A 19,195-nucleotide genomic window follows, 5' to 3' on the forward strand; every position below is an offset into this window, starting at 1 on the left:
CCCGGCTCTTGGACGCGTGACGTACTTCCGCGTGCGCCGCCCCGTGGCCGCGATCGGTTGTTGTCTGTGTGCCCCAGCGGGCGGGGAGCGTCCGGGGGCCGCGGGGCGGCCATCGCTGTCCAGGCTCTGGTCCAGCGGAGCCCTCCGCGGGCGGTCCCACCGTGGACGGACCCAGCCCGGCCTCTGTCCTCACGCAGGAGGCCCGCGGGACGGTGCGAACCATCTCTCCGGTTCCTCTGTCCAGGCTGGGAGGGACTCGGCCCTGGACCTCGCTCTGTGGGGGCGCGAGGTCCCTCCTCGGGGGGCGCGGGGGGGAGCAGCAGCGAGACCCTCACGGCACCGCACGGCATGGCCGCCAGGACCCGGGCAGCTGCGTGCTGGGTAAGTGGCGACTTGCTCCTTCTCGGAGCTGCCCGCGGCGCTGGGCGGACAGGGTCCCTCCAGGGCCTGGACCCACCGGCAGCCCCGGACCCCGCCCGACCCCTGCTCTGCATCTCCGGGAACATGGTCTTCTGGCAGGTTGTGTCCCGGGCCCTCTCCTTCAGCAGTTCCACTTCATGGCCAGTTGCGGACCCTGAACTCCGAGGAAAATGAGGGTCGCCGGAGCCGGGGTCGGGGTCGGGGTCGGGGCCGGGGCCGGGGCCGGGGCCGGGGCCGGGCGCAGGGCGCACGGCGCAGGGCGCAGGGCGGATCAGGTCAGTAGGTGAGCATTGGGCCTAGAGGCAGGTTCATGGGTTGGGAGAGGAGTTTGGGGTGCCAAGCAGAGCTAAGCAGGTTTGGAGGAAGGGAGGGGGAGTGGACCACCTGGACTGACGGAGTGAGCAAGAGGAGCGACTCCAGCCATTGCTGGACTGACACAGAGCCGGAAAATGCTGCTGACAAACTCGCCTAACCCCACAGACAAGACCAGGCCAGGACAGCAGCGAGGTGTGTCCCAGCCCGGGGAGCGCCGAGAGAAGACGCATCCAGGCACCGGGGTAGTTTTGTGGTATTTTTTATGCGCTGCCTGAGGTTCGGTCTGTAGCTCAGTGGGAATTCTCAGCTGGAAATAAACAGATCAGAGGCACCTGGGATCGCGGTAGCTCCGGATGTGACAGAGAAGGGCCCTGGAGAGGATGCAGTAGAGGACTCAGAGCAGTGACAGGGACAGGATGGCTCATGGAGTGAGCGCAACAGACAGGAAAGTCTGGAGAATGTGTTTGTTTGTTTTCTCTGTCATTTGAGAAAAGAGTACTTAATACGACGGACTGTCCTGTAGTGTTTAGTTCTGTTTTTTGTGTTTTTTTTTAATAAACTTCCTTGTCGGAGTGTACTATGTGTGTATGTGTAGGGTTCCTTTTATTTTCCTAGTTTTTTTCTCTAGCAATATTGACCACACTTCATAATAAATGAGATTAGATTGCATTTGGTGCTGTTCTTGCCCAGCATTGTCTGTGGGATTATGCACATTTGTGTGATGCCCTGTACCCGTCACTTCTTGCCTCTGCATCACGTGGGGTCTGATGGGAATTGTGCCTTGGGCCAGTGATAGGCCTGACTTGTGAATACAGTCCGAGACCATTACCTTTTGGAGTGGCTACACCTTTGGTGCGATTTCAGTGTGTTGTCTGATCACTGACTGGTTGGTCTGGCTTTCCTAATTATTTCTGAACCAATTTTGGTTAGTTTTATTTTCCGGGAAACTTTTCCATTCCTTCTGAGTTTTCAAATTCATGGGAATAAATTCGTAAGTACCGTTAGTTCTCCCTTCATGTTAGCTTTATTTTTTTATTTAATTTTTTATTGGAGATATGTAGATATATACATAGATAGATAGATATACATACATGGATCGGCTGCCTCCTGCATGGAAACCCTGACTGGGAATCAAACTGGTCACCTTTTGGTCTCAGGATGACACTCAATCGACTCAGCAACACCTGCTAGGGCTCATGTTTGATTTTAAAATGTGAGTTTGTTTCAACATCGTTGATATCATAGCGAACAATGGGAGCTTTCTGGTTTTAGACAACTTCTTTCCACCACTTCACAATAAGCTTGCAGCCCCTCTGACGCCGGGCGTTGGGTCCTTTTCAAGGTCAAGTGCCCTATTTATGGTAGCATTTACGTGCTTACCTATGAAATGTGTGTAAAACTGCCACACTTGTGTCATCTAGGGTAACTGCACCTGGTAGAATGGGGTATGTGTCATTACAGGAATTATTGTCATTCAAAGATATATCCATGGACTTCACCCGAGAAGAATGGCAGTTGCTGGATTCTGCGCAGAAGTACCTGTACAGGGATGTGATACTGGAAAACTATCGCAACCTGGTGTCTGTAGTTAAGTACCACTTCTCTGTTAACGCGGACTCTGGTCGTAAGTAGCCATCCCTTTGCTCTTGTCGATTTACCCTGAAGTACTTGAAGATGATGGGCATGAACTTCAGAGGTCACACGTCATCCCTGTTTTGGCGATCACCTCCTCATGGTAAACTCCCCAAGGACACATGAGCCGTGTCACGTTGTGGCTCGTGGTGTCTCGACCCCTAGCAGTTTGGCCCACATCCTTTGTGATTTTCCATTAACAGGGTATCATGGTACCAAACCTGATCTAATCTTCAAGTTGGAGCAAGGAGAAGAGCCATGGACAAGAAATGCCAAAATTTCTCATCAGAGCTGTCCAGGTGGGTGAGTGGGAACTAGGAAGACAGGAGATGTGGGAGCACACGGGTGCCACTCAGGCAGCGCTGGGAGTAGACACTTTTGTCTAAAGTCCCTGAACCGCCCTAACCAGTGTGTCTCAGTGGATAGAGCATTGGCCTGTGGACTCAAGCGTCCCAGGTTCAATTCCGGTCAGGGGCTTGAGAGAAACCATGCTTGTATTATAACACATTTGGAAAACTTGATCTGAGCAAAACTTTTAGCAAGTAGAAGGGAGAGTGCGGTAAAGCCTTCACTCAGAAGTCCTCTCTCAGTCCTCAACCAGTTACCCTTGGTTGCAGGCACATACCCAGTAGGGGGTGTGCAGGAGGCAGCTGATCCATGTTCTCTCTCATCCATGTTTCTGACTCTCTATTTCTCTCCCTTCCTCTCTGTAAAATATCAATAAAATATATATTAAAAAAGAAAGAATTTAGTGTCTCAAATGACAGGTTGTCAGCCATAGGGCAATAGCTTCACAGAGGCTTAATTCAGAAGCTTGATGATGTCAGGGATCAATGTTCCAACTATCTCCCCTTTGTCATCCCCTTTGTCACTGCTAATTTGCTACCCATATCCACAATGGGGTTCAGTTTGGTTTGATTCAGTTGAGATATATATATATATATATATATATATATATATATATATGGCTATATATGTAATTGATTTTTTACAGAGAGGATGGGAGGAGTTAGAAACATCGATGAGAGAGAAACATAGATCAGCTGCCTCCTGCACACCTCCTATTGTGGATGTGCCCACAATCAAGGTACATGCCCTTGACTGGAATCAAACCTGGGACTCTTCAGTCCCCAGGTCGACACTCTGTCCACTGAGCCACACCAGCGGACATTGATTCAGTTCCCCTCACTCCCACGCTTAATCCCTGCGCAGGTACACTTGGCCAGTATTTCTTTGAACCAGTGTAACCGTTGAGCCTGTGACCTAGAGGAAAAGACTCACTACATGGCAGTTCTAAGACTTTCATTCTGTATTAAGTTCCATATTATGACTTAAAAATATTTTTCTTTCCAGAAGTTTGGAAGGAGTGGTACCAGAGGAATCCAGATGAGCTTGAAAGTCTTGAGAGAAACCATGCTTGTAACACATTTGGAAAACTTCATCTGAGCAAAACCCAGGCTTCTTCAAGACGAAGACTCCACAAGTGTAACACACTTGGAAAAAGTTTGACACAGAACTCAGGTTTAACCAGAAGCTATCTACGAAAGAGTCCTGATAATTTTCATGGATACGAGCCATCATATTTTCTCAAGCATCCAAGAGCTCACAGTACAGAAAAAAACTGTGTATGTTGTGAATGTGGGAAAGCTTTTCGTTGTAAATCACAGCTCGTTGTTCATCTCAGGATTCACACAGGGGAGAGACCTTACGAGTGCACTAAATGTGAGAGAGCCTTCAGTGCCAAGTCTAACCTTAATGCTCATCAGAGGGTTCATACAGGAGAAAAACCCTACTCCTGCAGCCAGTGTGGCAAAGTCTTCTCGTTCAGGTCACAGCTCATTGTCCATCAGGAAATCCACACGGGAGGGAAACCCTACGGCTGCCCTGAGTGTGGGAAGGCTTATAGCTGGAAGTCGCAGCTCATTTTACACCAGAGAAGTCACACAGGTGTGAAGCCCTACGAATGCGGCGAATGTGGGAAAGCCTTTAGTTTGAAGTCACCCTTCGTCGTCCACCAGAGAACTCACACAGGGGTGAAGCCCCATAAATGCAACGAGTGCGGGAAAGCCTTTCGGAGTAAGTCCTACCTCCTCATTCACGTCAGGATGCACACAGGAGAGAAGCCTTACCAATGCAATGACTGTGGGAAAGCCTTCCATATGAAGACACAGCTCATCGTCCACCAGGGAGTTCACACGGGGAATAACCCTTACCAGTGCAGTGAGTGTGGGAAGGCCTTCGGCAGGAAGGAGCAGCTCACGGCACACCTGAGAGCTCACGCAGGAGAGAAGCCCTACGGGTGCAGTGAGTGCGGGAAGGCTTTCAGCAGCAAGTCGTACCTCGTCATCCACAGGAGGACACACACCGGAGAGAGGCCCTACGAGTGCGGTTTCTGCGAGAGGGCCTTTTGTGGGAAGTCACAGCTCATCATCCATCAGAGAACTCACTCGACGGAGAAGCCCTATGAATGCAGTGAGTGTGAGAAAGCCTATCCAAGGAAGGCATCGCTCCAGATACACCAGAAAACTCACTCGGGAGAGAAACCCTTCAAATGCAGCGAGTGCGGTAAAGCCTTCACTCAGAAGTCCTCTCTCAGCGAACACCAGCGAGTGCACACGGGAGAGAAACCGTGGAAATGCTCTGAGTGCGGAAAATCCTTCTGTTGGAACTCAGGGCTCCGTATACACAGGAAAACGCACAAGTGAAATTAGCATGAAGTAGAGGTTAGAAACATTCTAACAAAACTTGGTCCTTAGATTTCAGGTGATGATATAGATAGGATATATATGCAGGCAGTCCCAAAAATTCACTCATATCCAGTAAGTCATATAGGAGAGAAAACAATCATATCTGTAATGACTGTGCAAACGACTTTAGCAATAAGTCACACACAAACTTGTTAGATGAGACTAAAAGAAGAAATTGAGCAGAACTATATCAAATGTGCTGGCATCATTTATGAAGATTTTATTTTGAGAATTTTATTGAGAACACTTTATAAATGTATTAAACTGGGAAAGCATTTTCTCACAGAAATGTGTTCAATGGAGAGTCACATTCCAAATTTGAAGCTATGTTTTAGAGTAAATGAAACAATTATAAATGTAGACTTTTACGTGGTGGAGTATAAAGGTTTTTATATGTAAATGTCAAGATTAGGGACATATTCTGTAGGGTAAGGAATATTTAGGATGACTTTCATGAACAGCACTGAATATAATTTTTAAAACTTATTTTTATTGACTTTTATAGAAAGTAGAAGGGAGAGAGAAAGACATTGATCAGCTGCCTCCTGCCTGTTCCTTAGCAGGGTTTGAGCCCACAACCCAGGCACATGCCCGCAACCTTTCAGTGCACAAGGCAGGGCCTCAACAGCACTTATTAAAATTTAGTTCTTTTATTTTTCAATGTAACTTGTTATACTCAGTAATTTGTGGAATAACACCCCCCAGTATTCTTCCTGTTAAATGGTAATTATCAGTATTGTATCTCTTTCTTAGCAATATAGCTAATATAATGTGGCTTTTAATAAAAGAAAAGGTACGGTTCTCACTCCAAATGAGTTCGCTTGTTCAGGAGTCCACATAAGTGAGTCTGGTGATGATTACAGGGCTGCTGAAGAGAGCTCCTTGTAGTGAACACTGAGTGTAGTTTAGTGTTCGGTGTCCATTCCCCTTGACTGATGAGAGTACTCCAGTTTTCTCTGCAGAGGCACCTCCGTGTGTGTGTCCTGTGGTGTCTGCTCTAGCGACAGGGAGGCATTATTCCCTTTGTTGGGTAATAGTAGCTCTTTTCCAGGATTTTCAATTTAATTCAGTCTCACGTGAACCATAAAGGAAATGTGGGTAGTCCTATGTTCTTCTCCCAGAATTCTATTCAGATGATCGATTCCTGCTGTACTGATATTCTAGACTAACTCTGAGCACTGTCCCTTTTTGAACCTGGTTTTCTGGCTTTATGGATGCTTCTTTGTATCTTTTTAATTTAAAAAAATATTTTTCAGTTAAAGTTAAGGAAAGTGAATTTCTCTTTCTTATAACTGCAGGGCTTTAATTGATAAATTGTTGCTCCAGAGTCGTGTATAGGTAACAAAATGTTAGAGAAACTTTTTATCCCATAATATGAAATGGTGGTATTGTTTGTGTACACCAAACAGTTTGTGGCCCCTGATATAATTCTGGGAACTCTGAGGAGCTATTTCCATAGAAGAACTTTAAATTTTTGAGGAAATATTGGACAGGAGATGAGATGGATACTTCTGGTCATATCAGCTCTTAAATTCAACAGTGACAGACTTGAAGCCCTGAAATTTCACCTCAAAGCAACTCCTATGACTAATGAAATACTCATAGCTGTAGGGTTCAGATAGTGGAGGGCAAAGACATGTATATTTGGCTTGCTGAATTAAGAAAGTAATGCTCAATTAATCCCTTATGTAAATACGCATTGGTCTAGAAAAAGTCCGATAATTCGATTAGAGATATCTGAGGAATCAGAACAGCCTAGCAAGCCCTGATAATTTTGCTCTTCATTCAGGGACATAGATTGCATGTTGGCAAACTACAGCCCACTGGCTAGCTGCAGTTTGCTGCTAATAGCAAAAGTACAGAGATAAATTGAATAATGGGTTGGTAAACAGGAAGGAATTATAAAGATTCATGAGAAAGCATACTGTGGAGAGAACGCCTAGGAGGTGGCTGGACAACAACTGTTCATTAAAGATGTTAGGTGTGTGACTTGTAAGGCCAATTAGTTATCTCAGCAGAAATACTACCAGCTTGGACCAAAGGGGACAGAGAAGGGTTGAAATGAAGGAATGCTGTGGGACTTCTGAAATCCTACAGGCAGGAAGCAAGCTGGTAGAGCTATCTAGCTGTAAACACGAGTTAATCTTAAAAAGGGGGAAGAAGAATGACCTCAACACAGCACCACCACCTCAGTTCTAGAAGGTGACACCTATTTAAATTCCAGACAACTGGTATACCGTGCAGGGAGGAGAGAGCAGGGCCATCACCCAAGTGGGCTCACAGGACAGCCTGTAGCCAAAGAGCACTTGGGAATCGCTTCAGCTAAATATCCCAGTTCACTGTAAGTTCTACTTTTCACAAAACAGGACATAACCAAGTTCTCTCCCACTTTAGTACAAAGGTCTCCTTTTTCTCCAACTCCAATAACACATTACTCATTTCTACCCCAACACCTTATCAAAAGTAACCTTTGTACACACCTTTCACATTAGTATTTCTAACCAGGTTGTCTCCAGGCAAGCTGGGCTTTCTCTATCAAATGCCTCCAAACTCTACCATCTGCCACCAGCCCCAAGCCATTCCCACATCGTTAGGCATTTGCTATAGCAGCATCCTATTTTCTGGTACCAAAATCCGTGTTCATTTGCTGGGGCTTCTGTAACCCAAAGTACCACAAAATGAGTGTCTGTTTCTGGAGGCTGGAAGCCTGAAACTAATAATTTAATAAATATGAAAGGTTTCCCCTAATTCATTATTAACTTTAAATCTAATAATTCTCTCCTGGTTGTCTAGAAGAGTTCACCAGAAACTCAATGATGGATGCTTTTCCTTCTCTGTATTTCTATTTTCTTTTAAAATTTATTGATTTTTATTTGTTTTATTTTTTTTAATATATTTTTTTTATTGATTTTGTACAGAGGGGAAGGGAGAGAGATAGAGAGTTAGAAACATCGATGAGAGAGAGTCATCGACCAGCTGCCTCTTGCACAGCTGGGGGTATGCCCGCAACCAAGGTACATGCCCTTGACTGGAATCGAACCCGGGACCCTTCAGTCCCCAAGCCGACGCTCTATCCATTGAGCCAAACCGGTCTTGGCATAAAATTTATTGATTTTTAGAGAGAGAGAGGGAAAAAGAGAGAATCCTTGGTGAATAAGGCCCATGCTCTAACCAACTGAGCTGCTCGCCAGGATTCCATGACTGATGCTGTTCGACAGAGAATCTCTGAAATCGTCTTTGTTTTCACCCTTGATTAGGTTTTTCTCATTTATTGGGTCAAATTTGATATATCTATTGTATTTGTGCCATTAAAAGTTTTCAAATTTATTAGCACTGAGATTTCTCATTCAATTTGCTGTGTCTGGTTATTTATCCTTTTTTCCTCCCTACCCTTCTATCTCTTTATGAAAATAGTTACTAACATATTTATAACTTTCCCTACACTGCAGTGTTTCCCAAAGTGTGGTATGCATACCCCCAGGGGTACAGGAAGAGTCTGGTGGGGGTACACGTTGCACCAGAGTTTGGTGGGGATGTGCACTGCACCGTGCTTCGCGGCGCCTAATTCTACGTTCTCACGAGTACGAGGGGTACTCAGCGTTACGAAAATTATAGAGGGGGTACACATATGTCAAAAGTTTGGGAAACACTGCCCTACAGCATTGGAATTAGGGACCAGCTTTACCTTTTCCCACTGATTAACTCCGATCTCCTTTCCATAAACGTATTTTTAAAAATTTCCGTTTCCCTCCATGGAATGCTTAAGCCAATTGTCTTTCTTTCTTTTTTTATTTTTTTAAGAAGCCTACATTTGGGTTTCAATTCCTAATCTTTTAAAACTCCTAGCCTTTAAGACCTCTCCTGAAAGCTTGCCCCCGGAGCTCGCTGCAGCGCCCGCCGCCTCCCGCGTCTCCAGGCAACCAGCGCGCCTAGGCCGCTGGGCCTTCTGGGAAATGTAGTCCGCAGGCGCCTTCCTGTCGGTACGAGCACGCGCGTTCCCATGGCCACCGACGCTGGCAGATAGCGCCCCTTTTCTTTGTCCTCCGGCGCCGCGGGGGAGGCGAGTGCCGGTCGGGATCCCGCCGGAGCGCCCCGAGGCCCACGGGCTGGGGCGCTGTGCTGCCCGGGGCGGGGGCGGGGGGCGGGGGGGCGGCGATCCCCGGGGTGGCGACCGGATCACGTGGTTCCAGCCCGGCGCGTCCGAGGTCAGAGGCTCGGGGAGTCGGGTCGGTATTAGCGGGGCTGCGGTTTCGGACCTGGGGTCGGCGGGGCGTGCGGGCTCCGGGGTGAGGGGTCCCGGGTGGGAGATCGCTGGGCTGCAGGCTTCCTTGCTGGTGGGCGTGGCGCTGAGGCCGCAGGGATGGGGTGTCAGGTGCCGCCGGAAGGCGAGGGGGCCCGGCCGGCTGCGCGCCCGGGCAGCGGGGGGCCCTGATGGGGCTCCGGGCGCAGGGAGAAGGGTCCTTTCTCCCGAGGCGACACCCCCTGGCCCCCGGTTCTTGTTTCCTTTGGACTTGCCGGCGGGTTTGTGAACCTGGCGCCTCCCAGACCCTGGCCCGTGTGGCTCAGTGGGTCCCATGTTCGATTCTGGTCAAGGGCATGTACCTTGGTTGCGGGCACATCCCCGGTAGGGGGTGTGCAGGAGGCAGCTGGTGGATGTTTCTAGCTCCCTCTGCCTCTCCCTTCCTCTCTGTAAAAAATCAATAAAAAATATATTTTAAAAAATTGGCGCCTCCCGCACATGGCATCCCTGGAAGGGCTGGAATTCCTGATTGCTGGGCCTGTTACCCCCCAACCTGACTTCACCCAGCTCAGCTTTACATTAATCAACAGTTTCTAAAAACGTTTCTCTCCTAAAATAAAATAAAAAAAAGAAAGGAATGAAAAGGCAACCTCCCCAGATCCCCCCCTTTCCCTGAAAACACATACTCACACACACACACACACACACACACACACACACACACACACACTTGTGGCTGTTGCTGCTGGGCAGGGACATCATCATTGGCCTCAAGGCCTTAAGTCTTCCCCGAAGATTTCTGAGTCTCACGGTTTTCCTATGAAAATGAGGAAGTGGAAAGAAGTGATCTTTCTCCGCCCAGTTTCTATGCTTTTTTGCTGTCCTTAAGATATACTTTATGCCCTGGCTGGTGTGGTTCAGTGAATAGAGTGTTGGCCTGTGGACTGAAAGGTCCAGGGTTTGGTTCCAGTCAAGGGCACATGACTGGGTTGCGGGCTTGTTCCCCAGTAAGGGGCATGTAGGAGGTAGCCAATCTATGATTCTCTCTCATTGATGTTTCTCTTCGTCTCTGAAATCAATAAAAATATATTTTTTAAAAACCATACTTTATAATTATAATTATTTTTTAATATATTTTATTGATTTTTTACAGAGAGGAAGAGAGAGAGATAGTTAGAAACATCAATGAGAGAGAGTCATCAATCAGCCGTCTCCTGCACACCCCCTACTGGGGATATGCCCACAACCAAGGTACATGCCCTTGACCAGAATCGAACCCGGGACCCTTCAGTCCCCAAGCCGACGCTCTATCCATTGAGCCAAAACGGTCTTGGCTATAATTATTTGTTGCTTGCTTGTTTTAAATCATGTAATGCTAAACTGAAACAACTCTGCTTTCCTCTTTTTTTGTTTTTTTTGTTTTTTTGTTTAAGGATTAATGTTAAAAAAAAAAAAGTATACTTTATTATAAATTTAAAATATATCCACTGGAGTCAGTTTTGAGCATCTTGATAAACAGGCTCAAATGAAAATCGTTATTCCTTCAACAGGAGATAGTCACTGCTCACATTTTGGTCCGTTTCTTTGAGCCTTTAGTGTGTATGTTTTTAGTACTTCTTATTTCCATTTCTTTAAAGACACAAAGTTGGGAATATGCTGTATATGCTGCTTAAAATCATGACAGTATATCATGAATGTCTTTTGGTAACTTGGGATATTTTGACCCAAGTGGTAAGTTTAAATTAACCTGTGGGGGAGTTTAAAATGGGCCATTTTTTTTGTTGTTGTTTTTTTGTTTAAGTAAGGGAAAGTTTATAGAAAGTTACAGAGTAGCAGAAAGGCCCTTAAAACTTTGGAGAAAGAGGGAGGGGAGTCGGGGGTGTCCTCAGGAAAAAAGAGAAATAGCAAGCTCTCTGTCTTGTTTTTTGCTTATTCTGCCTGATGCCATGTTTTCTGGACGGGCCTGGATTGCACCCATGCCAGGAACATAAGCAGGGACTCTGGGCCTTTGTCCTCCCTTGCCTCCACGATTGCTGAGCGGCTGTGGTCACCGGCTCTCGGGTGGACTGCCGGGGACCCTGGCCCAGATTGGCCCCTTCCTAGGTCTGCCATTGATGCTGGGCAAGCTGATGAGCCTGTGTGCTGAGCGCAGTAAAAAGGCAATCCGGTGCATAAGACACGGACACGGAGTAAGCACAAGTGTTACTTTTTCTGATTCTGTGCCTTTCCTCTGAAATTCCTCCAGGACTTGATGCTGGGTGGATCGACAGGATGACGGTGGAGGTGACCCTTTCCCTCTGAAGGTAAACGGGAGAGCTGTCACAGGGAGCTGTGATGTTATTCAGGAAACTGTCAAGGTAAAATGCAGGATCGAAAGAGCTCAGGCTTGCTAGTCGCCTCACACAGGGAACAGAAAATGACTGCATTACAGGTGAGTGGATTGCTCAATCCTGGTTATTTTTTTCCAGGAGATTAGAAGAATGTAAGTTTTCCAGTGAAGAATAAAAATAGAAATGGTTAAGGAATTAGGGGAAAATAGCTTCAGGAGAAAAGATCTGCACTGGAACAAAACTGGAGTAGTAATGATATTCTCCAGATTTTCATTTTTATAGGCCATAATTACTGAATCCGAGCTGCACTGTTGGTTCTCCGTATTTTGGCAGATGTACTAAATAAATATGAACATGTATGTGATTTGTATTGTCCAAAGAGAAAAGACAATTCATTCTTCTTATAAAGTAAATATTTCTTGCTCACTCGTTGATGAAGTCTTTTAATAATGATATAATGGGTAACGTCCTCAAGAGAAACATTGTGATAGATACACATGTCTTATGGCCATTTTTCACAACTTTCCACAGTGTGACTATAATTATTTATTTACCTCTTTAATTGTGAAGCAGAAACACATGCAGAATAAAATTAGAAGAAAAAGTAATATGCAGAAAAAAGTAAGCAAAAGGTAAGAAGTACAGTCTAGTGAATTATTAACTGAATGCACCTGAAATTGCCATTCAGGTCATCACTTCTCCCTCTTGAGAAGGAAGACCCGTGTCCTCGCTCTGTCACAGCTCCCATCTGACTTCGGAGAACGTCCTTATGCCCTACCGGTCACAGCTCCTCCCTCCTCAGGGAGCCGGGACCCTGATTTCATAAGCATTTTCTTGCTTTTCTTTACCGGTGTATTTCTAAGTATTCATCCTCAGATACTGCAGTTTGGTTTTGTGTGCTCACACATACTAGTAGACTCATTTACGTTCTTTTTCCTTTTTTTAAATATATTTTATTGACTTTTTTTACAGAGAGGAAGGGAGAGGGATAGAGAGTTAGAAGCATCGATGAGAGAGAAACATCTACTGGGGATATTCCTGCAACCAAGGTATTTGCCCTTGACCAGAATTGAACCTGGAATTCAGTCCACAGGCCGGCACTCTATCCATTGAGCAAAACTTGTTAGAGTTGCCAAGACTTTTTATAACAAATAAGTGTTAATTATTTTTCAGTTATTGGTATATTAAAATTTTTAAATCTTATTCATTTTCATACTATTTCTTTCTTATGAAATCTAAACCTTTTTTTGAAAAATTTAAAACTCTGTGTTAGATGTTTCTATATTTGCAGTTCCTGTGGTTTGCATGCTTCCATTTTCAGATTTGCATCTGTTGAGGTGATTATATGTTTTTTCTTACTTTACTAAGGTATTGAATATCATTGATTTTTAAAAAAATGTAAACCAACTTGGTCTTAATATAGTTTGCTTTTTATATATTGCTCAATTTAATTTTGCAATATGGTTAGGATTTTCATCATTGTTTTTGTGTGCGTTGGCTTTTGCTTTTCCTTTCTTGCAGTATCCTTACTGGGTGTTGTCCCCAAGATTATACTGGTATCAAAAAGTTTAGGGTTGGATGAGGATAATGGGGGATGGGGAAAGGGCAAAGGGTGGGGTGGGAACCTGGTGAAGGGCAGCAATGGAGGGAAAAAAATGAGAGACATTTGTAATAATATGAACAATAAAGATTTATCTAAAAAAAAATTTTTTTTAAGTAAATTTGAACATTATAAAAACCTAAAAAAAAAGTTTGGGGTTATATTCTTGATTTAATATTCCGTATTAGTTTAGTAAAATTGGAATTATTACTGCATTACGTGTTTACAGAATTAACTGGTAAAGCCTTTTTTGTGTGTCTGAGATTTTTAACTTGGGGGACCAATACGTTTCACATGCCCAATGCATATGTTGTGAAATCATTAAGGGTAGATGATTCACTCAAAGAACAAGATAAAAACAATAGATTTTCATGTAACAGAATATGACACATTTTATCATTTCTATTTTTGCCAGCACCTCTTCTGTTGCCAGATTTGAGGTTAATTATTTTTATTGGTTCAGAAGATTTAAAGTTGTGTGGTCCAATTATTGGGTGTTTCATAGATGGAAGGATGGAAGAATGAATAATGGCATTTTATCCCACCATATGACACAAATGTAGGGGTGCAGTAAGCATTTTCTGTGACGTGCTGGACTAAGAATAATATTCTCAAACTCCAATACTTCTTTTTATACATCGTGGAGTGATACCTGGTTCTGTTTCCCTAAGAATGTGCCTTTACAGCAACTAGTCTCATTTGAACATTTATCTGTGGACTTTACTGAGGAGGAATGGCAACTGCTGGACCCCTATCAGAAGGACTTGTACAAGGATGTCATGTTGGAGAACTACAGCAGCCTCGTGACACTGGGTAAGGAAGCTAACCGGAGGACCTCCTTGTGCCCAATGCTTCGCTCTTTCTTTGCTCATTGTTGAGAGTTGTAGGACTTTTGAAATGGTTAATGATTTTGGATCTAAATATAGAAGTCCAACGTTTCTTGGACTCTGACACCAGGTAATGTATTTGGATATCATCTTCCAATAATGAAGTCTTTTATCGTGCAGCCTCTGATGCTCAATAATAGTCGTAGTGGTATTGGTAGCACGTAATGTAGATAACCCCCTGTATTCCACATACCATCATCCATCAACTCCATAATCATTGTAATCATCCAGTGTTACACGTATGACTGTTCTCCTTCGTTTTTCTAATGAGGAAATTGAAGCAAAGAAAGGCTAACTAACTTTCCAAAGCACTGACAGCTAGGAAATGAAAGAGCCTGGACTGCATTGAACCCAGACAACGATGAGTTGGTTAATGATTTTGGACAGGAATCATAAAAGTCAAAGTTTCTTAGATCCTCTTAGCCTCCAGGGAGACCATTATCATTTCTTTGAGAATCACTTACCCTGTTGATATATAAATGGTTAGCTTAATTGAATCTGTTCTGATGCCAAACTTTGCCCATTCCTCAGGGGCCATAAAGCCCAAGTATTCGAGGCCAACACCTTTGTCATTTCCCTGGAATAGGGTATGAACTCCTGAAACCCGAGGTCATTTTCAAGTTGGAGCGAGGAGAAGCACCGTGGATAGAAGATGGAGACGTCCCAGGTTCAGACTCTCCAGGTGAGTGTATAAGAATCGGGCAGATGGGAGTCGGTACAATTACAACCTCAGCTGGGTATTGGGTCAGCATCTTTGAAATGTGCTGTGGAATGCTCCTTTCACATTCTCTAAACCTTTGGCCCCAGCTGCCAAGTAAGTTGGTTTTACATGTGGCTTCTTGCTTTTGGCTAAAGTGAAATGGTTCCAGCTTGTAAGGGCCATGACGTCATCTCTCATCTGTCACATCTTGGGCTTCGACTTTTTGTTTGGTTTTCTGTCTCTGGCATGTTACTCTTATTATGTCCTCCCTTCACCTCTGGTTCATGAAACTTCTGCTTTGTACAGAATTTATATCTTTTTCCTCGTTTTGGGTGTGTCTGATGCCCAGATAAATACTCAGTGAAAGCCCACTGTGTTCAGTCTGACTGTATTAGAGAACAGCCATTATTCCTCCCAAAGAGTTTGTTCTTTTCCTCCCCTTTAAAAAAACAAAATATGTTCTTATTTATTAGAGTGGAAGAGAGAGAAAGAGATAGATAGGAGCATCAGTGAAGAGAGAGAATCATCAATCGGCTGCCTTCTGCATGCCCCACACTTGATCGTGACATCCTGGTTCATAAGTCTATGTTCAAACACACTGAACCATGCTGGTTGGGTTATAACCATGTCATTTTTCTTTCTAGAACAAGACTTTCAAGTAAATAGTCACATGATGTGGAACCTGCATAACCAAGAAAAGCCTAAAAATACGAAACAAGATTGTGAATGTGATGCATTTGGAAAGAATTTTAATCTGAGCATAAAACTTGTTCCTTTAAGGAAATCAAACAATGAAAGTGATGATGTTGATGGATTAACTTTAAAACGTCATTTAGATTTAATTTTTCCAAAAGCTGATTATGGAAAAATAGAACAAGATGACTCAAATAGATTTGATAAATTGTTTCTCCATACCAAGCTTGAGGAAACTGATACTTGGTTAAAACACTGTAAGTGTGATAAATATGATAATGTTAAATATAAGAAGTCACAGATTATCATATATCACAGAAATCGTTTGGGGGAGAAACTGTATGAATGCAGTGAATGTAGGAAACGCTTCAATAAGAAATCAAGTCTCATTAAGCACCAGAGCAGACATATAAGTGAGATAGCCATTGGCTCTGATAAATGTGACAAAACTTTCCCACAGAAGTCACAGTTCATTACACATCACAGAACTCATAGAGGAGAGAAACCTTATAATTGTAGCCAGTGTGGGAAAGCCTTCTCCCAAAAATCACAGCTCGCATCACATCAGAGGACACATACAGGAGAGAAACCATATGAATGTGGTGAATGTGGGAAAACCTTCTCCCGGAAGTCACATCTGATATCACATTGGAGAACACACACAGGAGAAAAACCCTATGTATGCCATGAATGTAAGAGGGCCTTTAGTGAAAAGTCCAATCTTATTAATCATCAGAGAATTCATACAGGAGAGAAACCTTTTGAATGCAGAGAATGTAGAAAAGCTTTTAGCAGGAAGTCACAACTCGTTACACATCACAGGATTCATACAGGAACAAAACCTTATGGATGTAGTGAATGCAGAAAAGCCTTTTTTGAGAAATCAGAGCTTATGAGACATCAGACAGTTCATACTGGAGAGAAGCCCTATGCATGCAGTGAATGTCAGAAAGCATTCCGAGAGAGGTCAAGTCTCATTAATCATCAGAGAACCCACACAGGAGAGAAACCTCATGGATGCATTCAGTGTGGAAAAGCTTTCTCCCAGAAGTCACATCTGATATCACATCAGATGACACACACGGGAGAGAAACCCTTTGTATGCATTAAGTGTGGGAGGGCCTTCAGCAGGAAATCTCAGCTGGTTCGACACCAGAGAACTCACACGGGAGAAAAGCCCTATGAATGCAGTGAATGCGGGAAAGCTTTCAGTGAAAAGTTAAGCCTCACTAATCACCAGAGAATTCACACAGGAGAAAAACCCTATGTGTGCATTGACTGTGGGAAAGCCTTTTGTCAGAAATCACATCTCATATCACATCAGAGGACACATACAGGGGAGAAGCCCTATGAATGCACTGAATGTGGGAAAGCCTTTGGAGAGAAGTCAAGTCTTGCGACTCACTGGAGAACCCACACGGGAGAAAAACCCTATGAATGCAGGGACTGTGAGAAAGCCTTTGCCCAGAAATCACAGCTTAATACTCACCAGAGAATTCACACAGGAGAGAAACCCTATGAATGCAGTCTTTGTCAGAAAGCATTCTTTGAGAAGTCAGAGCTAATTAGACACCAGAGAACTCATACAGGAGAAAAACCGTTTCAATGCAGTGAATGTCAAAAAGCCTTCAGGGAGAAATCAAGTCTCATCAATCATCACAGAATACATACAGGAGAGAAACCATTTGAATGCAAAGAGTGTGGCAAAGCCTTCTCCCGGAAATCACACCTGATACCACACCAGAGGACACACACAGGAGAGAAACCCTATGGGTGCCCTGAATGTAGGAAGGCATTCTCTCAAAAGTCACAGCTGGTTAATCACCAGAGAATTCATACCGGAGAGAAACCTTATCAATGCAATGACTGTGGGAAAGCCTTCTCCCAAAAGTCACAGCTCATTAACCATCATAAAACTCATACCAGAAATAAATCATAGACATTAAGTTAATATAGACAGTTTATAAAAAAAAAAAAAAAAGTTTAAAAGTATTCAAAGGCAGTACACAAAATTTCCATAGTGACTCATGATATACTGAGTGAGCAAAAGGAAGGAGGTGTGTGACCATTTTACTCAGCATTCAGACAATGTGACAGTAGAGCTGTACAAAATCTAATTTTTTTGTGATCTCTCCATGTTTAAAATATATGTAAAGAGTTTTATAAACTAAGTATAGCTTGCATTTTAATTTATTATGATGGAACATGGATTCTGTGAGTTGCTGTTTTTTGGTATTTCAGAAAATACTTTAAAATTAATTTTCCAAAATTTTAGTTTTTAGAGATGAAGGGGAAGAGACATTGATGTATTGTTATATTCTTATTTTTTAAATTTTATTTATTGATTTTAAAAGGAGGAAGAAAAAGGGAAAAACAGATTTGTTGTTTGTTATTTATGCATTCATTGGTTGTTTGTATATGCCCTTAGCAGAGATCAGATCTGCAACCTTAGCCTATTTGGATGACAAATGTTCCTGATATTTTCTTAACAGATAATGTGTTGAAATTTGGAGAGCAGGATGTTTATTGAGGATCAATAAACTTACATAATACCAGATTTATCTGTATTAAAAAGTAGAATGTAGGTCAATAGTCATTTTATAACTATGCTTGGGACCACAGTAATTTGTTATGCATTTTCCCAGAAATATACGAGTATACCCAGTTTGTCAGTTTTATTGTGCTTGTTGGTTTATAAACACAGTACTACTAAAAACAAACAAAATATGATACCAAGCTTTCAGATGGCAGGAGGCAGCTGATGGATGTTTCTCTCTCACCGATGTTTCTCTCTCTCAATTTCTCTTCCTTCCTCTCTGGGGGGGGGGCGGGGGGGGAATAAATATATTTAAAAAAACAAATAGGAAACTTGCTCTGTTCTGTCAGTGAAGTGTGTCAACATTGGGGATCAAGAGCACCCAGTCGCTGGAGGGTCGCTGCTAATGGTGATAGGTCGTCACTGATTCCTAGCTGTGGCACCCACATCACATGTTTTCTGCATCTGAGGGGGGACCTGTCGCTTCCAGCCCCTGGCAGCAAGGCCGCTCCACAGGCCACGTGGTTCTCAGGGATACCAGTTCTCAGAGGTGAGGCATTCCATTTACAGGTTTTCCACTTGAAATTAAGCCCTTTGCAAACAAGTTCACTCTTTTGCAAAGCAATATTCATCCTTTTGGGAATCATATTCCATTTTGGTTGAAAATAGAGTGAAGTAACACAATAAATATTTTTTCCTGATTGCCTTCTTGGTTGGAGCATGCTTTCATGCAACTGTATAGTTGCAGAAAATCTGAAACCATGGAGGGACGTGCTGGGACTGCAGTGAATTCTGGGAATGATAGCTGTGTGAAGGTGGAGCTTTGGGTCTCAGGTTGCAACGCTCAGGAAATTGAGGCTTCTGAGGATAATAGCCTTTGTCTGGAGGCGCCATCACGTCCCCTGCGTGGCTTTCTGGGAGTTTTTGTCTTTGCTGGAAGCTAGCCTATTTTCTCCCTGAGCGCCGAGGCCGCTGTGTATCCTGGGAAATGTAGTCGTCTGAGGATCGGGGTCAGACTGCTTCGTTCCGGTTGTTATTGTCTGTGTGACCGAGAGCCTTTTTTTCTTGAAGCGTGCTGAGGCGAGGGAATCCTAA

The 19,195-nt window shown here is 43.8% G+C and overlaps 2 protein-coding genes across 4 annotated transcripts; both read left to right on the forward strand.

Annotated features, from left to right (window-relative positions):
* Positions 1 to 68: 68 nt before the first annotated feature.
* LOC118716864 (zinc finger protein 26) lies at positions 69 to 6,380 on the forward strand. Of its 3 annotated transcripts, none has more exons than XM_036434341.2 (4): positions 69 to 381; positions 2,197 to 2,321; positions 2,569 to 2,666; positions 3,721 to 6,380. In XM_036434341.2, the coding sequence occupies exons 1-4, from the start codon at positions 349 to 351 to the stop codon at positions 5,070 to 5,072; spliced, it is 1,608 nt and encodes a 535-aa protein (XP_036290234.1). In that variant the 5' UTR covers positions 69 to 348; the 3' UTR covers positions 5,073 to 6,380. The 3 variants fall into 3 exon arrangements, with proteins under 3 accessions (XP_036290234.1, XP_036290235.1, XP_036290236.1); XM_036434342.2 differs by having other exon boundaries at positions 2,197 to 2,319; positions 2,567 to 2,666; positions 3,724 to 6,380; XM_036434343.2 differs by lacking the exon at positions 69 to 381 and adding an exon at positions 1,269 to 2,077 and having other exon boundaries at positions 2,197 to 2,319; positions 2,567 to 2,666.
* Positions 6,381 to 9,262: 2,882 nt separating this feature from the next.
* Positions 9,263 to 17,582, forward strand: LOC118716874 (zinc finger protein 84). The gene is made up of 5 exons (XM_045580337.1): positions 9,263 to 9,340; positions 11,600 to 11,785; positions 13,956 to 14,097; positions 14,758 to 14,853; positions 15,516 to 17,582. Exons 2-5 carry the CDS (start codon positions 11,717 to 11,719, stop codon positions 17,501 to 17,503), a joined length of 2,295 nt encoding a protein of 764 aa, XP_045436293.1. The 5' UTR covers positions 9,263 to 9,340; positions 11,600 to 11,716; the 3' UTR covers positions 17,504 to 17,582.
* The last annotated feature ends 1,613 nt before the right edge of the window (positions 17,583 to 19,195 follow it).

This window comes from Pipistrellus kuhlii, unplaced genomic scaffold, assembly GCF_014108245.1.
Source record: "Pipistrellus kuhlii isolate mPipKuh1 unplaced genomic scaffold, mPipKuh1.p scaffold_m20_p_120, whole genome shotgun sequence".
In the NCBI taxonomy this organism is placed as follows: domain Eukaryota; kingdom Metazoa; phylum Chordata; class Mammalia; order Chiroptera; family Vespertilionidae; genus Pipistrellus; species Pipistrellus kuhlii.

What these genes read in the sequence shown, in the direction of transcription:
- LOC118716864 (XM_036434341.2), top strand. Translation starts at nt 349, where the DNA reads ATGGCCGCCAGGACCCGGGCAGCTGCGTGCTGG. An exon ending in CCCGGGCAGCTGCGTGCTGG is followed by an intron (nt 382 to 2,196) that starts GTAAGTGGCGAC and finishes GTGTCATTACAG; the next exon opens with GAATTATTGTCATTCAAAGA. An exon ending in TATCGCAACCTGGTGTCTGT is followed by an intron (nt 2,322 to 2,568) that starts AGTTAAGTACCA and finishes TTTTCCATTAAC; the next exon opens with AGGGTATCATGGTACCAAAC.
- LOC118716874 (XM_045580337.1), top strand. Translation starts at nt 11,717, where the DNA reads ATGCAGGATCGAAAGAGCTCAGGCTTGCTAGTCGCCTCACACAGGGAA. An exon ending in AGAAAATGACTGCATTACAG is followed by an intron (nt 11,786 to 13,955) that starts GTGAGTGGATTG and finishes TGTTTCCCTAAG; the next exon opens with AATGTGCCTTTACAGCAACT. An exon ending in CAGCAGCCTCGTGACACTGG is followed by an intron (nt 14,098 to 14,757) that starts GTAAGGAAGCTA and finishes TCCCTGGAATAG; the next exon opens with GGTATGAACTCCTGAAACCC.